Source organism: Buteo buteo, chromosome Z (assembly GCF_964188355.1).
Source record: "Buteo buteo chromosome Z, bButBut1.hap1.1, whole genome shotgun sequence".
Classification (NCBI taxonomy): Eukaryota; Metazoa; Chordata; class Aves; order Accipitriformes; family Accipitridae; genus Buteo; species Buteo buteo.
In genome coordinates this window covers 39,491,886-39,513,689 of record NC_134204.1, presented here as the reverse complement: position 1 = coordinate 39,513,689, position 21,804 = coordinate 39,491,886, and the positions used below count along the sequence as shown (strand labels likewise).

At 40.2% G+C, this 21,804-nt stretch overlaps 1 protein-coding gene across 2 annotated transcripts in view; it reads left to right on the top strand.

The window, feature by feature from the left end:
* The window catches only part of PCSK5 (proprotein convertase subtilisin/kexin type 5), a 256,481-nt gene that overhangs the window by 38,957 nt on the left and 195,720 nt on the right, over positions 1 to 21,804 (top strand). For both annotated transcript variants that reach the window (XM_075021033.1, XM_075021034.1), the window contains exon 3: positions 9,434 to 9,547. In XM_075021033.1, coding sequence (XP_074877134.1) covers positions 9,434 to 9,547 — 114 coding nt within the window. The remainder of the gene's footprint in view (positions 1 to 9,433; positions 9,548 to 21,804) is intronic.

Below are 21,804 nucleotides of genomic sequence, written 5' to 3'. Positions count from 1 at the left end.
CATGGCAGATTTACATCAAAAATTTCCTTGTTGGCAAACCATCATTAAGCAAAAGTGCTGGAAATACACTGAGTAGTAGGTGATAGTTTCTTCCTTTGTAGAGAGCAAGAGTATTGTATGAGGACAATTCCAAGGGGTTTTTAGTCAGTGAAGAGACTGTTCAGGAGAAGTATTTGCTTTGGCAAGACCAGTATACCACCATTGGATGTTAAGTATCACTTAATTATGGAATACTTTTACTGTCTCGCTAATTCTCAGTGGATTTGCTGAACTGGTGTGGATATCTATGGCAATAGAAGCCATGGCAAACCCTTGACTGAATCAACACCTTTAGAATTACACTGGTATTTTTGACATTTGAATTTGACCCCGTGGGAGAGATTTGTCTTCCTAAGAAGTCACTTAGTAAAGGATTTAAGGCCATCTTAAATTAGCACGTGCAGATTACTGAAGGACTTAAATGATTTGTAAGAGTTGTAGGACTAGCCCAAGGAAAGAAAAAAATTGTCAGAAATTTCTACAGTTTTTTTTTTTTTAAAATATGGAACATCATTGCTATAGTAGTATAAACTTAAAACCCAAGATATTTCAACTGCCAGATGTTAGACTCCAAAGCTAATTAAGTTTGGAGAGCTTAAAGTTTTATCCCTTAGTGGATACTGGACTTAGCATCAGCCTTTAAGTTTATTAAGAAGATGCAATTTTAGGCCTAAGTTAGATGGAGTTGTGACATACCGGTGTGTGTTCAGAGTGATATTAATACTAATCCTCATGGTGTATTGAAATTCTAGATGATTACACTGTCCCAAGACTAGTTATACTAACATTGTGTGCAATGGTGTAAGCAGAGCTTTAGGTACTGTACCAAGCAGACCTATCAATTAGAGGTCTTTTTTAAAACTGTGTTGCCTTGTAGCTCTTGAGTTGTTATGAGGTGAGTTGTGTGACCTGTGTCTATAAATGATAAAATACCTTGTATAAACAGAAGAGTTGCTTTTAAGCTGGTGCAGTAAAGATTTTTCCTCACTTTTCCAAGGCTGAATTACTTCAGAAACTGAACCAGAGCGTCTGAGCTGTTAGCGCACTTCAGACCTGAGAAAGGGAAAAATCCCCAACTGCTTGAGACACACTTTGCCTACGACAGCTGGGGCTAGTGCTGCTGGAAGCCACAAGGCAGGAGCCCAGGTTCTCTGGAACTTGTTCTCAGTGCTGCCACAAATCTGCTGTGTGACTTTCATCCTGTAATTTTGAACTGCTCTGTGGTCTGCTGTAGTACAGCATGCAAGAGGGGGTGTTGGGCAGAGGCCATGGCCACATTCACTCAGCAGTTGATACAGTCACACCTATGAATAGAAAACCTGCTGAGACTTTCCCAAGGAGAGAAAATGTGGGTCTTTTTGCCTTTCATTGTTCCCTGCCTTTCCAGTGGGACATGAGTCCTGGCTAGCAGCAGACACACTGACCTTCTCCAGAATTTCAGTGTGATGCTTGTCCTTCCTAGCAGCTATGCCTGCTAATAAACAGCCTTGGGACAGAGACTATGTATCTCCACTGTTAGCTGGGCTGTGCTCTTTTCCCAACTTACTCCTCTACAGTCTTGCTCCCAAAGCAGGAAGAAGACTTTGCTGCCATGCGCAGTTGTAGGGTGATAGGTATTGATATTTGTGAAGAGCTCTGGGGGTGGGAAGGGTGTAGAGGAAAGGCAAAGGGTGTTTCAGATATGTTAAAATGAACAGCTGTAGATCATTGTACCTTGTGGAAGTATGGCTATAGTGCTACAATGGATTACTCCTATGTAGCAAAGTAGGTGGAAACTGCTGAATTCATATCAGGACTGACTGGCTTTTCTGTGGCTACAAGGTGGAAAAATGTGCATTGAATTTCAGCTTTGTTCCATGGGTGAGACCGTGGTGGCTTGCCCTGCTGTTGTGCAAGATGTGTTTCTTTGGGCTTAAGTGTTAATTTCAAGCATTCTCTTCCACCTTCTTTCCTCCTCTGGTTTTCTTTTCTCTCCCCAGTCTGTCCTAACATCTGTTTTTTTATCTTGCATTTTTCAGAATGTGTAGCATAGTTATGACAACTGCTTTGATTGTGGATTGTCATTGACCCTTGCTGAAGAAGCACTTTGTCAGTCAGCAAGAATGCATCACTAGCATTGCTGGATTCATTGACTTTTTATCCAGCTTTAGACAGCTACAGTTTGTGAAATGGTATCTGCAATAATTTTCCATGCTTTTGACCTATGTCAACAGCTACTTTACCCAACTGTCTTCATCTGTTTTTATGGTACAAACTGGCTGCTGCTACTGTGAGTCAGAGAATACTGATGGGTTAAGAAAATAGCCTGGTGCTTAATTATAATTTTAAAACCCCACAAAATTCTTCTTAAGCTGAATAGTCCAACTTTTGGGGGTCTCACTTTTGTGACTCTGCACTTGGACAGCAGGAGGTGTGCCAACAGTCTTAGTCACCCCCTTCTCCATTCCTGAGTAATGGCTTGGGTCTCAGTTGTTCAGTAACCAGGATATGGCCCTTGGGTATTGGTATATCCTCCTACACACTTTAATCTAAAATTTATTGACTTTTTGTTTTCATTACAATGTGACATGCAAAAAGAGAGTGTTGTCAAATGATGTACTTAAGTAGAGCTTGTATCACAGAAAATTTCATGATGGGACAACTAAGGTTTTAGAATCACAGAATCACAGAATGGTTTGGGTTGGAAAGGACCTTAAAGATCATCTAGTTCCGACACCCCTTCCATGGGCAGGGCCACCTTCCACTAGACCACATTGCTGAAAGCCTCATCCAACCTGGCCTTGAACACTTCCAGGGATGGGGCATCCACACCCTCTCTGGGCAACCTGTTCCAGTGCCTCACCACCCTCACAGTAAAGAACTTCTTCCTTACGTCTAATCTAAATCTACCCTCTTTCAGTTTAAAGCCATCACCCCTTGTCCTATCACTACATGCCCTTGTAAAAAGTCCCTCTCCAGATTTCTTGTAGGCCCCCTTTAGATACTGGAGGGTCACTATAAGGTCTCCCCGGAACCTTCTCTTCTCCAGGCTGAACAACCCCAACTGTCTCAGCCTGTCCTCATAGTGGAGGTGCTCCCGACACCTGATCATCTTCATGGCCCTCCTCTGGCCCCACTCAAGCAGGTCCATGTCTTTCTCACACTGGGTGCCCCAGAGCTGGACACAGTACTCCAGGTGGGGTCTCATAAGAGTGGAGTAGAGGGGGAACTTCATGATGTTTGCACAGGGCCACCTCTCAAGCCTGTCAAGGTCCCTCTGGATGGCATCCCTTCCCTCTAGACTAGGAACTGTAACAATTTTCCTCCTATGGCCTTTCTGGGCCAAGCACAGTCTCATGTTCTATCTGAGAGTGCCAGCCTTACTCCTGTCCTTTTCCAGCTGGGTCTATCAGAACTCACATGTATGTGTGTGTTGAGGATCTTTAGGCAAGTGACAAATAAAATGTGCCAGATGCAGCGTGAGACCATCCCCACAGAGAGGACGGATGCTTGCCCAGAGCAATTTCTCTGTAGACAAACTCCAAGTAAAAGTGCTGCAATGCTGTCCAGTGCCAGCTTTCCACATGATGAGTGTTGCCCCTTTTGCAGATCTGTCCTAGCTCCATACACATTCACTGCTTGCTTGGTGATACTTCCATGACCCCTATCTGAGTTTTCTCTTTCTTTTTCTCTTTAATCTGTAGAGTCCCTGGGGCACCTGCTTTCTTGTTATCTTAGCAGGAATTTCTAATTTATTCTTACAGGTGTAGGACAGATTGAGGTAAATGATGGCAGTACAAGGGATAAAGCCATGATTACATTTGGGAGTGCCACCTTCACCAACTCATCTTCACAGACTGAAGACCCCACAACTTCATGTTTAATTCTGCAACATAAAAATCATAGATTCTGGTATGAAATGTATAACCTACTTCAGGGTTAGGGTGGGGTTTTTCCCCGTGCATGTTTTCCTCAAAATGGAAAGATTGTACCTTCAGCTTGCCTGTAACTTCTGCTTTATAGTAATGGCATTTTTACATACTGGACTTGTCACATTTTTAATCAATTTGAAAATATCTATTCAAGCAGACCCTCTCATGATCTATTTGAAAAAGTACTTTTTCACAAGAGTGTCTGGTGTTTGTATGTTAAAAATCACACTGCTTTGATAAATTGGTGGATTTTTTTTTTCAGCATCTTAATTCTTTTTCCATTTTTCAAGCTTTTTTTTCACAGTTTATTGCACTGGAGGAGGTCTTACTGCAGCATACTTACATGGGGCTCCTTTCCCAAGAATTCTATTGAATCAATGAGAGTGAAAATGGCAGAAAGTAGTTTTGTTTCACACAGAGATAAGTTTTCATTATAATTTTTAGCACTTAAAGAGAATAAAAGAGTGGTATGTTTGAATTAGCTCAGAGGAGCTTTTATGCCATAGCACTGTTCCATGCAGGTCTGTGAAGAAGAGCTGCATAGTGCACAGAACAACCCTGTGAGTGCTGAAGTGAGGAGACTGGAAATGGTGATTTTTTTAAAATAGTTTGGTCTCCAATCTGGCTTGGCTTTGATTTCTAGACATTCAGGAAATGGAACTTTCAAAGCTGAAGTCAATGGGAAAATGTGCACTGTTCCCCCTCAGTAAGTGTGACTTTATGGAAATGTTAAAATGCACCTCATTGTTTGCATAGAGTCTCCTTTTGGCAAGAAATGGGAATCTGTATAATCAATTACACCAGAGATTTTCCTTCAAGACCTTTGGGTTAGAAAGTGTGGACACTTTTTAAAAGAAAATATTTTTATACAAATGAGCTTTTTTAATACAGAATCAAACAAATCCAAGATACAGCAGGCATTTGACAGTGACGTGTGGATGACTACCCATAAAATAATCAAGGGAAATATATGTCAGAATACTAAAGTAACTGCCGAGTCTTGACCTCGTGTTCATTAATGTAACTCAGTGATTGTATGTAACAATGTCATTTAAACTGGCAATTTTTTTTGTTCACTTATTAGAGAAAAACCCCAAACCCTATGGTTCAGTGGAGTAAGCTATTCTATTTATATAGCAGTGATATTTTCTGTAAATCAGATTTTATGCACTGACTTCTCAGATGAGAAAACTGTCTTCCTGTGATTTTTTAAATTATATTCTAGATGGCTGTATCAGTACATCCTCAAAATAAAGACAATTAATAAACAGATCTCAGCATAAGGTGTTTGCTAAAAATCTTCCAGACAAGGCTATAATCAGGGCTGTGATCAGGCATGTTGTGATGTTTTAGGTTACTCCGTCTAGTATCCTGCACTGTCTCCCTCGTAGCAGTGCAGTCACTGACTGGGAATGGTAATTTTAACTTCTTCCTTTCACTGATGTGGATATCTGTAGTGCACAAAGTGAGTCCTCATATTTTACACTGGGTTTGTCTAGTTTGGAGAAAAGGAGGCTGAGGGGTGACCTCATTGCTCTCTGCAGCTTCCTGAGGAGGGGACATGGAATCTGGACTGGGATCCAGTGATAGGACGCATGGGACTGGTTCACAGCTGCACCAGGGGAAGTTTAGACTGGACATTAGGAAGCATTTCTTTACCGAGAGGGTGGTCAAACACTGGAACAGGCTTCCTAGAGAGGTGGTCAATGCCCCATGCCTGTCAGGGTTTAAGAGGCATTTGGACAATGCCCTTAATACTATGCTTTAACTTGGTCAGCCCTGAATTGGTCAGGCAGTTGGACTAGATGGTTGTTGTAGGTTTCTTCCAACTGAAATGTTCTGTTCTGTTCTGTGCTATTCCATTCCATTTCATCATTAGAGAGCTACCTGCAGTATCTTTCTATACACATACTCAGGCAAACATGCCATTTACCCTTCCCTGAATTTGTATGAAATCAAATGGCTATTTTACTTACAGTAATTTTATGCATACATAAAATTGTCATTAGGTCTTATGGGAAGACAAGAAATTATGTTTCTTTTTCTGGCTTTGGATTTGATCATGCAGTCTGCACAGCCTTTCTGCAAAATTACTCTTTCATATGTTTTCCCTAACTTTGCTAGGAGCTGAGGAAATAGGAATTATGGACAACATCTAGCATGTAATAGGGGCAGGCCCTGCAACAGATAGACAATCTGAAGTACAGTCACTTACTTTTTTGTTAAAAGGCATTAGATAAAATACACAAAAATATTTATCCATACCTCACTAAAATCTAACCATCTACTATACTACAGGCTCGCAGATTAACTCAAATGGTATCAGCTCTTGTACAAATATATGCGTATACACAAATACCCACATATATACAAAATTCTTTATGTGTCAGATTATTGTTCCAATAAACTGGAATTGTACAGTGACACAGTGTTTATGATTGTTTGGACTAAATAACTGTCTGATGCATGTTCTCAATAATGTTGTCTGGAGTAAAGGAAACAGAGAAAAGGAATTAATTGGGCATTTTATTGAGTCATCAATATATGCATGTATCAGTCTCCAGAAGAACTATGCTGCCTTTATGTTTCAATCTCTTTAATGGTCAGCAGATATTTGCAGCTGAATAGGCAGTAAATAAATGGAGACAACATATTTTCACAGTGAATAGTAAAGAGTTTTGCAATATGTCTTGTCAAGAAAACCCCTTTCATTTATCTATATAGAAATGGTATTAGGTTGTTGAAGTTCTGCTTGAACTTGTGTGTTGCGCAGGCTCCTGGAATATTTTACACTCTTCTGGCTCCATTTACAAAAGAAAGTGTTTTTTCAAAAACTTCTCACAGTTACTAATGGTAGTTCTTATAGGAGCCTTGATGCACAGGAGCCCCTAATGCCAAACTAGATGCCCTGGGTCTCTGATTTACAGCTCCCCTAGGCAATAGTAGTGTTGGTGACTACCTTCTTCCATTAATGTTCATGCATCTAAATCAGAGGTAGCAGTGGTAGAAAGTTTAATCCTCTTCTGCCAAGTCTATCTCATTGTTTTTTTTCTTTGTGGACACTTTTACAACACTATCACATCCTCAGATTGAACACTATCACATCCTCAGATTGTGTTGGTGGTAGGCATTTGTAACTCCTCCTTGCAGACTCAAGATGTGAATGGGTTTACAGCATAGAAACCTGAGACCCCTCACTCAGCTGAAAATGTGTCTAGCACTGAGACCCAGATCTCGTAATAAGGCTTGTAAGGTCGTTCTGTATAAAGCCCTGAAAACCATGGTTGCTTATTCAGAACTGTTGAAGCTTTTTTGTTATTGTTTGAAAAATACTAGTAATAGAAGAGAGGTCCATGATCTATGGCAATCCAGGCAGCTGCGGAGTCAGAGATCAAATGGGACATAGGATGCCTCTCAGTTGGCTTCAGATGTGTTGGGAGGTCTGGGCTACCTGCAAGGAAAGAAACTTTGAAGAAAAACAAGTTTCTGTTGTGAGGGTCTGGAAAAGAAAGCATATATTAGCAGCAAGTGACAAGGAAGTAAGTTTCATTATAAGTCAGTTATAAATCAGCCTTTTTTGTGGAGGAGATATCTAGTTAAGAGGGTTGTTGATCCTACTTTAAAGCAGCCATAAGGCTTAGCGCATACCAGAGTCCTTTGGCTCACCCTCCTTTGGCCTTTGCCCAGATGTGCTACGTGCATCTTACAGGCCTCCAGACTTTGTTACATCAAATGGCGCCTAAGATTGATTAGCTGTCTCCTCCTGCTGAAGGGACCTCTGGATCCTGTAAGATCTGAAGGAGGCAGTTTGCTCTCGGCTTCTCGAGAGGGTGTCCACCAAGATGCATTTCAGCCTCAGTTTAAAGAGGAGCACAGTAACCAGGAGAGAAAGGCACAGGTCAAATTTCTCAGTTCTCTTAGAAGTGGAAAGGGATCTATGATTGATTGTTCCTAGAAGACTTAACAGAGAAATGGGTTTCAGTGTGAACACTACCTGATAGTCTGTATTCTAAACTGCATGATTTCTCCTTTAGAAGAATACTTTTGACCCTGAAGTTAATTCTTGGGAAGGGGAAGAATTCATTTCTTTTTTATAAAGAAAACCATGAAGCCATGCCAACCTCTATAAGGAATGTCCTAGGAATCCGCTCCTGCTGAATTCAGGGGTGTCTTCCTGTATCTTCATCTGACCAAGAAGTAGAGGCCAGAGTGGTATGGTATGGTAGAGGTGGTAGAGGTATGCAGGGTAAGGATCACAAGCAAAATTTCTGTTAATATCAATGGATCTATGTCTGTCTAAGGATTTGGAGCTGAGTTGTGGATGCACAGTAAAGAGATCAGCCTGCTAAGGGAAAACATTAATACCATCTCTGACAAGTAACAAAGAAATACATGAGCTGAAAGTAAACTTCTTTTATATATTTCTGTGTTTGTGTGCATACAGAGATATTCATAAACAGCACAAATAAAAGGTGCAGAGTTGGCTGCTGGTAGGAAATGGCTGTCTTGCTTGGAGAGAGGTGAATTGAATTTTTATAGTTATATCCCATGAAACAATTCAGCAGAAATATGAGCTGCCAGGAAGCTAGGTGTGTGTAAATATAACTTGGGTTTCTCTGTGGATAGTTTATATTATTTTCATTTATAGAAACTAGGTCCCATTTAGAATAGCTAATGCAGAAATAACTGCAGAGTCCTGCCTGCTCTAGGGTTGATGTCACTTTTGGCATCGCCCTTTCTGGATGTGTCATGAATCTTTGAAGAGGTGTCAGACAGACAACAGAATTAGATTTTTAACCCTTATATTTATTTTCCTGTTTCAAGCTCTTTTGTTGTTGTTGTTGTTGTTGTAATTTGACCTGTTGCTCAGTACCCAGCTGTTTCTCCTGGGGGAGAACTTAGTATAAAACAAAGTTGCAGAGTACCTGGCTGAAAGAATCTTGACAAAGAGTCACTTTGCTAAAAATAATTTTGTTTTTTTCACTCTAAGTGGTGAAGGTTATTTAGATATTGGTTAAGCAAAATGTTTGAATATTTTTCTGAATGTTTTTACTTTCAGGAACAGACTTAAATAAAAATTAAGAAAAAGAAACCAAACCACCACCCCCGTCAGAAATTTAGTTAATTTCTCATTGTAATATGCTGTTATATTTTGTAAAAGTAATTGGTTTTATAAATTCAAAAGAGGCACTAGTCTAATAATGAAAAATAATAAAATAATAGCATTCAAAGGATGATAGCCAATGAAGTCCTTCTAGCAGGGGTTTTAAGTAGTTGTTCAGAGAGATTTGTAACACTAAATTGGACATATTCCTTAGTGAACAGTATGTCAAGGTGAGCTGTGCATTCCCACTGCCAAAATGAACTCTTTAACATGAAATATGTCTTGGACTATTGTAATGGGAAACTTCCCAAGATTTCACACATTTCTTGATAATCTCCATGGAACCCTAACACTTTCCATATGTTTTCCTGGTTGGCAGGTGGAGTGGATACAACAGCAGGTGGTTAAAAGAAGGATAAAGAGGGATTATAAACCTGGTGGTACCCAATCCACTTATTTCAATGATCCCAAGTGGCCAAGCATGTGGTACATGGTAAGTACATACAGGGTCATTGGCTCTGTTTCATGCTAGCATTTAGGTGTCTGCTGTGATATTTTGAAAAGGGGCAGAATAGTATGTTCAGAAAAAGCAAATTTTGGTTTTTTTATGTAACTAATGAAGGTCTGTAAACGCCTTACAAGTATTATAAAGAATTCCCTGTGGGCCCTGCAATAGGAAACATTTATTAATGCATTCATTCATGAATGCTTCCTATTGCAAAATGTCTTGGGAATTACTTATTAGAGGATAAACTTTCAGCAATGAGAATGGAAAGAACTTAGCCACAATCTGTGAGAGCAGTGAAACCACTTGTTTTCAATGTTCCCCATTCACTGTTTCCAACATCAGTGTGATGTAAATGTCTTGTGTCCTGAAACAGGAGGAAAGATCCCCGAACACTGACTATTCAATGTTATAATTACACTCTTTTTAGTAATGAACAATTGCATTGTTGAAATAGATGGATTGTTTCTACTCTTTCCTGTCTGACATGAGTTGCATGTTTTCTGAGCCAAATTTTTTTTTTTTTTTTGACTGATAGTAATAAAGCCTGGAGTGAAACTCTTCTTTTCATGGTGTTTTTAAAAATATATGCATTTTGCCTAGGAAAGTGGAAATCATAGAATCTTAGAATAGTTTGTGTTGGACGGGACCTCTAAATGTCATGAAGTCCAACCCCCCTGCAATGCGCAGGGACATCTTCAACTCAGGTTACTCAGAGCCCTGTCCATCCTGACCTTGAACGTTTCCAGGGATGGGGCATCTGTTCCAGAATTAAACCACGCTCATTGTAAAAAAATGTCTTCCTTATATCTAGTCTGAATCTACCCTCTTTTAGTTTAAAATGATTACCCCTTGTCCTATCACAACAGGCCCTACTAAAAAGTCTGTCCCCATCTTTCTTATAAGACCCCTTCAGGTACTGAAAAGCCGCTCTAAGTTCTCCCTTGGAGTCTTCTCTTCTCCAGGCTGAACAGCCCCAACTCTCTGAGCCTATCCTCATAGGAGAGGTGTTCCAGCCCTCTGATCATTTTTGTGGCCCTCCTCTGGACCTGCTCCAACAGGTCCATGTCTTTCCTGTGCTGAGAACTCCAGAGCTGAACACAGTACTCCAGAGCAGAGTAGAGGGGGAGAATCACCTCCTTTGACATGCTGGCCATGCTTCTTTTGATGCAGCCCAGGATATGGTTGGTTTTGTGGGCTGCAAGTGCACTTTGCAGGCTCATGTCTATTTTTCATCCGCTAGTGAAATGAAAAGTTGTATTTATTAGACAATGACTCCAGCTGACATGTCTCCATTTTGGCTGATAAAAGACTTGCTGTCTTTCTCTACTATCCTGTTGATGTAGTTCTAAATCCCTACATGTTGTTTTCTCCCTACGTCACCTATGTTGCTGACAGTGAGACACTCAGAAGGTTTTATAACTTGATACATTGAATTCCTTCAGATAGGGAGGAGAATATGCCTTTCTGGCAGCAATATGTAAGATAATTTTCCTGTAAGTAGATACTTTCTTTTCAGGTATTTTGTTACTTCCAAAGCATTGGTTTAGTATTTCAGATGAATGAACAAGATTGTCCTAACACAGCTTTAAAAATATTTTTAAGTTTTTATTCATTTCATTTTGGCTTGTGATTCATTGTTGCATACATTGAAAAACAAAAAAAATGTCATAGGTAATTTGCAACTAACAGTAAACAGTTGCTGTTAGTGAACTCAGTCAGAAGTCCTTATCTTCATGGATATGAAGGGGGGACTTTAACTTTCCAGACATCTGCTGGAAATACAACACAGCAGTGAGTAAACAATCTAGGAGGTTCCTAGAGTGTGTGGAAGATAACTTCCTGACACAGATGGTGGGTGAGCCAACCAGGGGAGGAGCCTTGCTAGATCTGTTGTTTACAAACAGGGAAGGACTGGTGGGAGGTGTGATGGTTGGAGGCCATCTTGGGCTTAGAGACCATGAAATGATAGAATTTTCAATTCTTGGTGAGGCAAGGAAGGTGGTCAGCAAAACCACCGCTATGGACTTCCGGAGGGCAAACTTTGGCGTCTTCAAGGCACTGGTTGAGAGAGTCCCTTGGGAGACGGTCTTGAAGGGCAAAGGGGTCCAGGAGGGATGGACATTCTTTAAGAAGGAAATCTTAATGGCTCAGGACCAGACTATTCCCATGTCCTGCAAGTCGAACCGCCGAGGAAAACAACCGGCCTGGCTGAACGGGGAGCTTTTGCTAGGAGTCAAGAAAAAAAGGAGAGTTTATCTTCTCTGGAGGAAAGGGCGGGCAACTTGGGACAAGTACAGGGATCTTGTTAGATCATACAGAGAGAAAATTAGAAAGGCAAAAGCTCAGCTAGAACTAAATCTGGCCACTATCGTAAGGGACAACAAAAAATGTTTTTACAAATATGTTAACAGTAAAAAGAATTCCAAGGAGAATATCTTTCCTTTAATGGATACAGAAGAGAATGTAGCAACCAGAGATGAGGAGAAGGCCGAGGAACTTAATGCCTTCTTTGCCTCAGTCTTTAATAGTGAGTCCAGTCATCCTCAGGGTACTCCACCCCTTGAGCTGGAAAGTAAGGATGAAGAGCAGAACATAACCCCCTTAATCCAGGAGGAAGTAGTTCGGGACCTACTACACCATCTGGACACTCAGAAATCTATGGGACCTGATGGGATCCATCCAAGAGTACTGAGGGAACTGGCAGACGTCCTTGCCAAACCACTCTCCATCATCTATCAGCGTTCCTGGTCAACAAGGGAGGTCCCAGAGGATTGGAGGCTTGCCAATGTGACTCCCATTTATAAGAAGGGTTGGAGGGAGGATCCGGGGAACTACAGGCCTATCAGCCTGACCTCCTTGAGAAACTGGCGTCTCATGGCTTGTATAAGTGTACTCTTCACTAGGTGAAAAACTGGCTGGCTGGACAAACCCAGAGGCTTGTGGTGAATGGGGTGAAATCCAGTTGGCAGCGGGTCACAAGTGGTGTTCCCCAGGGCTCGGTGTTGGGCCCTGTTCTGTTTAATATCTTTGTTGATGATTTGGATGAGGGGATTGAGTGCACCCTCAGCAAGTTTGAAGACGACACCAAGTTAGGAGGCAGGGCCGATCTGCTTGAGGGTAGGGAGGCTCTACAAAGAGATCTGGACAGGCTGGATCGATGGGCTGAGGCCAATCGTATGAAGCTCAACAAGGCCAAGTGCCGGGTCCTGCACTTTGGTCATGGCAACCCCATGAAGTGCTACAGGCTTGGGGAAGAGTGGCTGGAAAGCTGCCCGGCAGAGAAAGATCTGGGCGTGCTGGTTGACAGCCGGCTGAATATGAGCCAGCAGTGTGCCCAGGTGGCCAAGAAGGCCAACAGCATCCTAGCCTGTAAGAAACATTGTGGCCAGCAGGAGCAGGGAGGTGATCATCCCCCTGTACTCGGCTCTGGTGAGGCTACACCTCGAGCACTGTGTTCAGTTTTGGGCCCCTCGCTACAGGAAAGACATGGAGGTGCTGGAGCATGTCCAGAGAAGGGTAACCAAGTTGGTGAGGGGCCTGGAGCACAAGTCTTATGAGGAGCGGCTGAGGGAACTGGGGCTGTTTAGTCTAGAAAAGAGGAGGCTGAGAGGAGACCTTATCACTCTCTACAACTGCCTGAAAGGGGGTTGTAGTGAGGTGGGTGTTGGTCTCTTCTGTCAGGCAGCTGGAGATGGGACAAGAGGAAATGGCCTCAAGTTGAGGCAAGGGAGATTTAGGTTAGATATTAGGAAATTTTTTTTTACTGAGAGGGTTATCAAACCTGGGCTGCCCAGGGAAGTGGTTGAGTCACCATCCCTGGAGATATTCAAAAAGCAAGTGGACAGGGTACTTCAGGACATGGTTTAGTGGGCGTGGTTGATGGTTGGACTCGATGATCTTGAAGGTCTTTTCCAACCTAAATGATTCTATGAATGATTCTATATATCATATGAGCATGTCAGTCAGAAAGTCTAGTACCTTTGCTATTCAGTTTCCTGAATTCTTGTATTTTAATGACAGACTAAGTAATAACTTCACTTCCAAAATTCCTCTTATTTTCATTAAAGAACCGTACTACTGAGTTTTCTTTTCCAATGGAAAAATTGTTCGATATTACTCTTTCTGAGCTATTGGAGATCTATGCCTTTCAGGCAGTAACTCTTCTCACAGTAGAAATCTATTTCATTTCTGTTTAATCAGAGTACTGGGTTGATGTAGCTAAGGGGTTTTTTACCTGTTCATTGTCCACTTTCAAAACAGTTTTTATCCATAATGTAGCTCTTTTCAGTTGTTTGTGAAAGCTGTATTTTTTTGGGTCATGCGATCATGGCAGGTCTTTTTCCCAGTTTATTGAAATGTGTACTTCTCTGTCTCCTCTAATATGTATGTTTATTCAGTCTGCCTATCCTATAAATATGTGCATAAGGTGATAGACAGATTCCAATAAATGGCAGTAGATCATGATTGTGTCCTGCCAGTTCTCACTTTTAAAAAATTTTTTCAGCATTTTTGATTGAAACTAAAAAACAACTGATATATCTTTAGGTAGTCTGCTGTTATTGCTACAGACATTCAGCTCTGTGTTAGACTAAAAAGAGGGAGGCCAAATTTCAAGAGAATAATATTAGTCAAGCAAAAGCCCACTATATATTGTGTAGGGTAGCTTATGTAATTTTTCCTTTGTCCTCCTAGATTTGTATAGAAGGTTTTTAGTGCCACCATAGCTTTTGGGTGGAACTAGATTAGTGGGGTGTTTTTTAGCTGATGATAGATGCTTATAGCAGTTGCCTCTAATTTTGTTCAGGAAGATAGCAGTCTCCTATTTATAAATCACTTGTGTTGCCTAGCCACACTGCTTCACAGCTGCCCCACAATTGCCAGTCTAAACCAGAAAGCACTTTAGGGAAGCAAATGGACTTTACTGTTTGTCTTGTACAACTTTCAGAGTATTGTCATTTCTATACCTGTGGAAGAAAGTCCTCACTTGCAGACCCATTGGGAAGGGGCTGTTCCTGGCTGGTTGCATCTGCCTCTACTGAATAACTCTGTGTATTTGCAACATCTTTAGTGGTAGTGGTTTGATGACATTTTATTGAGAGAGATCAGTAAAGTATTAGCAAGTACGCTATCTCAGCAGAGAGAATAACTAAAAATATGTGAATGGGTTGACTTCAGGACTGACTTGGGTCATTACCGATATCCTCATATGACTGTATTTGTGACTGTAACTGTAGCTACTTTTGTTAATCTTATTTACCTTTGTAAGTTGAAGGGGAAAAAAAGGAATTCAAGGCTAGTTAATGGTTTCAGTCATTGCTATGTCAGAAAGAGGTTTTTACGTTGCTGGCCGCACACATGTTATTGAGAAAGTAATAAAGTATTATCACGTACAGGTTTGTGTTTGGATTAATAAGTAACTTCGTTGTGGGTTAAGATTGATACCTTTGGCCATTGAACTGGCGTAATCTCTAACAGGGCCATAAATGTAGCTCAGATTTGTTGACACAAGTCCTTTTATTCAAAGACTTTGTCAAGCAATATCTGATTGATGCTTTTCCTCCCCTAGCTTTTTCTTCACAAGTAGCACCCCTTGTAATTGCCTGGGCAAGAAATATTACATTTTTATTTGTGTGATATCCATGACAAGGAGTTACAAGGGGAATTCAGGCCTTCTTTCTCCTTTGGGCCATCACAAAGTTTAAAAGCTCTCTCAAGAACTATTTTGTAAACAAAAGGTCTTTTTTAATCACTCCATTTTTCTCCATTTACTCTAAACACATTCCTAGAAAGAGCAGAGAGATTAGGAATATAGTTATTTAGCACCTTATGGTTCTTTGGAAGATGAAGCAGACAGAGCTTCCAGAGCCACTCATCACCTGAACAAGTATACTTGTACTTTTCATTACCAAGGAATTATCTATTGAGAATTTACAGCTTCTCATGCTTTCTAGTAACAAGGAAAAGGCAATTTTCTTCTGACTTCTATCCCTCAAAGCAAGTAAAGTTCGTAAAAAAACCCAACTGCTTTATCATGACCTCTGAATCCTGAGGCATCTGTGCTTAAGAGTAAAATAGAGTATTTTTATAGATGAGGTAACATGTGAAACTTCACCTGTTCAACTGTTATTTGAAACTGACCTACACAATTGGGTGCAGCTTGCTCAGAATGAACTGATATCAAAGAAATAAAATCAAAGGGAAAGATGGTCCCTGGTTAACATCCTTTCCAAAATTTGAGTCAGGAGAGAGCTAAGTCCTGTATGCCATCCCCAGAACTCAGCAATCTTTGTATCATCGTGTTCTATCTAATAAGTTTCTTCTCTTTCATTGACATTGACAAAATAACCTGTTTGTCAACTGTATGAACTGTATACAATCAGTTCGCATAACTGAAAGAGGTCAAAGTCAACCCTGAAGCCCTATTGCTATCTGCAACTGTTTTACTTAACTTGTAATAACAACAAACAGTGTCTTTGGAATGACCAAGCGGACTTTGTGCCTAACCAATTTCACTGTACGTGCCAGTTGGTTTAATGAGTTTCCTCATCTTGCCTGCATGGAAAAATGTTCATAAAAACTAGAGCAGATAAATATACAAAAAAAAAACCCACACCAAAAAAAACCACAAAGATGTGGTTAATATAACTAACTTTGACTTTAATAGACTTCAGTCACAAGGCTCTCCTTGCTGACCATTTCTTTTTGCTCCCCACTTCAGAAGAGCTTCATAGTGGTCAGCTGAAACTGGAATCACATGGGCACACAAGCACAGCTTGCTGCAGCTGTAACCTAGCTCTGCTGTGATGCTGGGCTCCATTGCATATTTTTTTAAAATAGAATGTAACTGCAAGCAATTAATTTAGCCATTGTTTATTTTTAACAAACCATTGTTAGACTACAAAGACACTGACTATGTCTTTGCAGTTTGTTCAGACAGGCACAAGTCTTTTTCAACACCGATCAAGGATAATCTTCTTCAGTACTGTTATCATCCCTTCTATTTTTAATAGTAATTGCTAGCGCTGACAGGAGTCTTTAATTTGGAGAAGTTTCCACTTCCTACCAGGTTCTTCCCACTCTGCATGGCCTAGTTTCTGCTAGGCAGGAATTGAACATATAATAGGATATTTCTGTGGGACTGAGAGTTTACTGGAGGAGAAGTATGATGTTTTGAGATGTGAGGGTGGCGGGAGGGGCACTGTCCTGTTAGAGCACCTAAGAATAAATGCGATAGTTAAGCTAACTGTTAGTTAAGCTAACTGTTTTCTTATCACTGGATGCCACTTCATCAGAGAAAGAGGAAATGCGTATCCAGAGGTTACTCCTTATAGTTGGAGAAGGTATGGCCCTGTCAGACAGAAACAGGGGAAAGCTGGAACTTCCATTGCAGTAAATCACTGGGGCAAGATGGTATTCCTTTGAGAAACTACAGCATAAAATAACTAAGCTACTGACAAAAAGAAATAATAACTTTTAAAACGGTGTTATATTCAGAGAATAAGCTATCCAGGGTCTCTGAAATGCATACTTGGGGGACATCCTGAAAATTTTTATGGCAGTGAAACTTACCAGAGAACAAAGGGAAATAGCTGACAATATCACTGAAGTTGTAAACCACAGCAAGAAGTGGAACATGGGAACTTGCCTGTCAGCTTCTCAGATAGAAAATTGGTGGGAGAGTCACATTCATAAGCTTCTTGGTATGGAAGAGGAAGGATACCAGCTATTACATAACTAAACAAAAGAAAATGCTGTCTTTTAATTGTCATTGCTAAACACATCCCACACCAACATAAAGTATAATTCAAAGCCTCACTGGAGTAAAACTTTTGTTTTGTTTTATATGTATCTTAGGTCCACAGTGATGTAAGCTCACCTTCTGTCTTAAATAATTTTAAGGTCTGGTTTTGCTGTTGATCTGTACAAATGAAGTAGTTCCTCTTCTGAAATTTTTTTTTCCTTTTTCAGAATCTCTTTCCTTTTCTCAGCCTTTGTTATTTTCTCTTCATATTTATGCCTCATTATTCCTTCTTTCTAGACATAAACCGTGCTTTGGGAGAGTAGGTGGAAGACAAAATGCATTTGGAGGAGTGCTAAAAGCAGATGACTTCACAGTCTTCTGTTTGGAAACCAAAAGAAGGGCTTTTGTAACGCTGCATTGTACGTCTCCATAGTCTGCCAGTTTCCTCTGAGAGGTAGCAATATAATAGAAAAGGACTACAAGACACTATAATTTATGTAGTCTTTTTAAAAATAAGAAAAACATCAGGTAAATATAATGCACTTCAGTTGCTGAAAAAGTCAAATTTTCTTACAAAACTTCTGAAAAGATACTCTAATAGAAAACTGTAAACCTAAGAAAAGGTACAATGCCTGGCTGTGCTGTTTCTCCAACTGCTTATATTATCATTTAGCTCTGGGGACTTTTGGAATAGCATTCCCAATTTCCAAAACTGGACTGAAAGGACAGGCAGATGCACAAATGCAAAGTGTTTTAGGGGATTCAAGGTGGAAGAGGTTTATAGCAGTGCCATCAGGGCACAATAAAACTAGGTGACTGAGCCACAGTAGAAACTAACATTTACAAATTACTTGGTGAGTAATACTTAGTGAATTACTTGGATGAGACAGCTGTATAAAATTCTTGCACAATTACAGATGTAGTGTGATGTTACTGAGATTTTTAGAAAGCTGTCAAAGATAAAAGACTTGCTGAGAAGCTTAACTCATCAGCCAATATTTATCAGTCATCCTTTTATATTTGCACAGTAAGATTTCTGGTATAGACAGATGAAATATAGTCTATGCTGCAATTGAGAGCACTTCATGCAGACTGATGAGATCTGGATTAGTTGCATCTAGGGCTGGCTGCCTTGAGTTCTGATGCTGAAACCAAAACCCAGGAAAAATCACTTACTTTTCACTTTCAGTGAGGACTGTGAAGTCAGCATCATTGCTTTGAGCTTCGGAAGGGTCTGTTGAACCAGCTTACTTTGTTTCTTCAGAAAACTCCTCCAGTATGCTACATAGTGCTCTCCAGCTATATTTGTGAGCTCCCCAGTGAGCTATACTAGCATTCACAGGGAGGAACAGACACTCCTGGTCTGACACAGTATAGTTGACTCTGGATGACAGCCAGAATGGGGCTAACAAGCCTTTATCAGCAGTGAGTAATGCTAGTCACCTAAGGTCCTGTAGCCGTGAAATAAGGTGGAGGTGAAGAGTTAGACAGGCCAGTTGCCTCCCTTATGCTGCTGATGAGATCTGTGGGGAGCTGGCTTATCTTGTGCCTCTCTTCCAACTCCAGGTACAAGTGGCAGAGCAGAGAAAATGATTTTACGTCCCTGGCCTGGCCCTTAATGAGGTCAGCTAAGGCGAGTGGGGCTGTGGAAGGAGACAGTGGGGTCAAAGGAAGGAGTGACAGGCACCTGATGACACAGGCTGGAGAGAGGCAGAGGGAGAACAAGAGGTCACACTGGGTCCAAGTACAAGCCCAGGTACAGGGGAGACAGAATTTGGGACAGAATTTCATCTCCCACATGCTGACACCACAGCAGATGAATACGTGTCACCCTCCTTTACAACCTTCTAAAAATTATTTCCAATCCACCTATGCCAGGCATTGGCAGCTAAGGAAAAAACTCAGTCTCTTTTTATTGCCCTACCAAGAATTGTTCTTTTTCTGTCTGTGCAGTGGAAGCCAAATCATTGTTCTTTCTGAGGTGGCATGGCATGCTTGCAAGTGTTTTGCATATTTTGTAACTTGGTTTGGTTGTTCCATGCACTTTTTCTGTTTGTGTTTTTTTATTGCATGAGAAGATTGAGCTTTTGGTGTTTAGAAAGTTAAGAAGATGATCTGTGACTTAACTTCAGTGGAAGTGCTGCTAGAGAGACTCAAACTGCCTGTCAAAACATTATCTTGCAAATCTGTATGAGGAAACACACCTCTTGTTCTCTGTGGACAAGGTAGAACTAGTAACATAAGGTCAGGCAATACACAATTTGACTTAAATTCGTTTCCTGTTGGAAGACAACAACATACTTCGAGTAATCAAAAACCTGTAGAAGTGGATTTATCCTTATCTACTGAAAAGAGATTATTAGTGCAACTAGTTTAGCAAGATTAACTAATAATTTAAAGACAGAATGACCAGATAGGCTATTTGATTTGTTCCTCTGTGACATTCAGTTCTGACTTCCAGATAAGCAGCCCTGGAAGTGCCCAGGGGACACAAAACAGAAGCCAGCACTGTTCAGGTGTTGTACCAGCATTTTCAATGAACCAAGAAGCAGCAATACTGAAATCATTGCCATACTTGCTTTGGGAGAGATTTTCCTGAGTGTCAGAGATTTGGTAATAAATCACACAGCGATAGCACACATTCCTTTGCCTATTTCCTACAGTGATTTTATCTTCAGAGGGAGAGTGTCCACTTTTATTTTATCTTTCAATAATTTTTTTAAAATGAAGGTTTTTTTCTGGGCAACAACTGAGTTCCATTAAGAAACTGCAGGTACTTTTCTATATAATGTCATTTGTGAAATATCATTTGTATATAATGTTGTGTTTTTCTGAACTGCCTTTTTCTAACTAGTTTCTGCAATTAGTAAGGAAATCGTAGTGCCACGAAATCTTTTCTAATGAGGTATAAGTATCTGCCTTTACCTTTAGTTCAAAATAAACATATAATAAATTGTATGGCATATAAACGGATATAAAATTGCTAACATCAACAACTGTAAAGTATGCCATACTGGGGCACAATTTGGTGTATTTTAGTTTTTATCTGTCATAGCACTTCAGCAGGAAACACATTCATGTATATACAGAGTTACATACTTATCTGGAAGCACACTTTTTCTCTTTTCAAAGGAGAATGAATTTGTCTATCATTACTTTCTAAAAGCAGTTTTCCAAGAGCAACTGCTTAGTTAGCTGCCCACTTTTCAGATTTTTTTAAATAAAAATCAAGTAATATCAAATAGCAAAACAATTTTTTTTGTTGTGCAGTAATGAGTACTCTATTAATGTTACTGAAAAAGGAAGAGGTAATTTAATTAATTGTAAAAAATAGTGCTTTGTTTCAAGCACTCACTTTATGTATTTTTTTTTTCTATTGTTTGCATACTAAAATTGCAGATACTTCAGGAAAGGAATTGCTAAATATTACATCTACTTAACTAATATTTTATAGCTTTAATTCACATAAAGAACACTGTACAAACATCAGGAAGCCCAAATTGACCAAAAGTGCACAGCCACATTATAGAAGAATCAATTCTGAAGCTTGCCTGTCCTGTGGTCTTATTGCTAAAGAATGAACTGGTGTAACATGTTCAGTTTGCCCTCATCAGAAGCAAACTCATAACCTATGAGACTTGCATAAATTTCTGACACAAACAGTAGCTATATTACTTCTCAGTCAGGGAGCAAAAATTAGTGTTGTGCTTCCACAAGGCAATTTCCTAACCATTCTGTACAGAGGAGAGCCTGATCTCTGTAGTGTCCATCGCAAAGGAGAAATTCCAGAACTGCTATTTAGCTCCAGGTTATTTGGTCTCATACCAGTGTTTAAATATCATTATGCCCCTCTTTACTGAAGACAGATGTCATGTGATGCAGGATAGCATGAGAATGAGGACATCAAACTCCACCTTTCCTGATTCCTGCATCCCTGCTCTAACGTGTCTTCCTATCACATGAGCAAATGTTGTGACTAAAATTACAAGTATGCAGAGGACCTTAGTTCTCGCTGACCGGTTTTTGACCTTAATTCATGCTCCTTTTTCAACCATATTTAAAGAAAAAAACGACAACCAAAAAATGCCCCCCTCTCTCCCCAACAACCAACCAACCAACAAAAAAAACCTAGAAGAAGCAAACACAGTGAGGATGGAGACTTCAATAAAGTGTGTTCTGCACCACTTCATTAGATGCAGGTCATCCTTGGCACTGCTTGTAGCTACTTCTAATGTCATGAAATCTCTGCTGTGACTTACATCTGCTGCTCAAGCACCGTGAAGAGGATTTTTCTTCTAGCCAAACAAGAAACAGCAGAGGAGACTAAAAGTACAGCAAACTCTTATCATTGCCATTTTGGAGAGAAGTCCAGGAAGTGTTTGCACATCTGCATGACTTTTAAATATAGTTTTGATGAAAATTAACCTAAATAAATTGATTATTTTGAACTCAGTTTTTGAATACAGGGGACAAGTGCAAGACCCCAAGTCTCAAAGAGAGC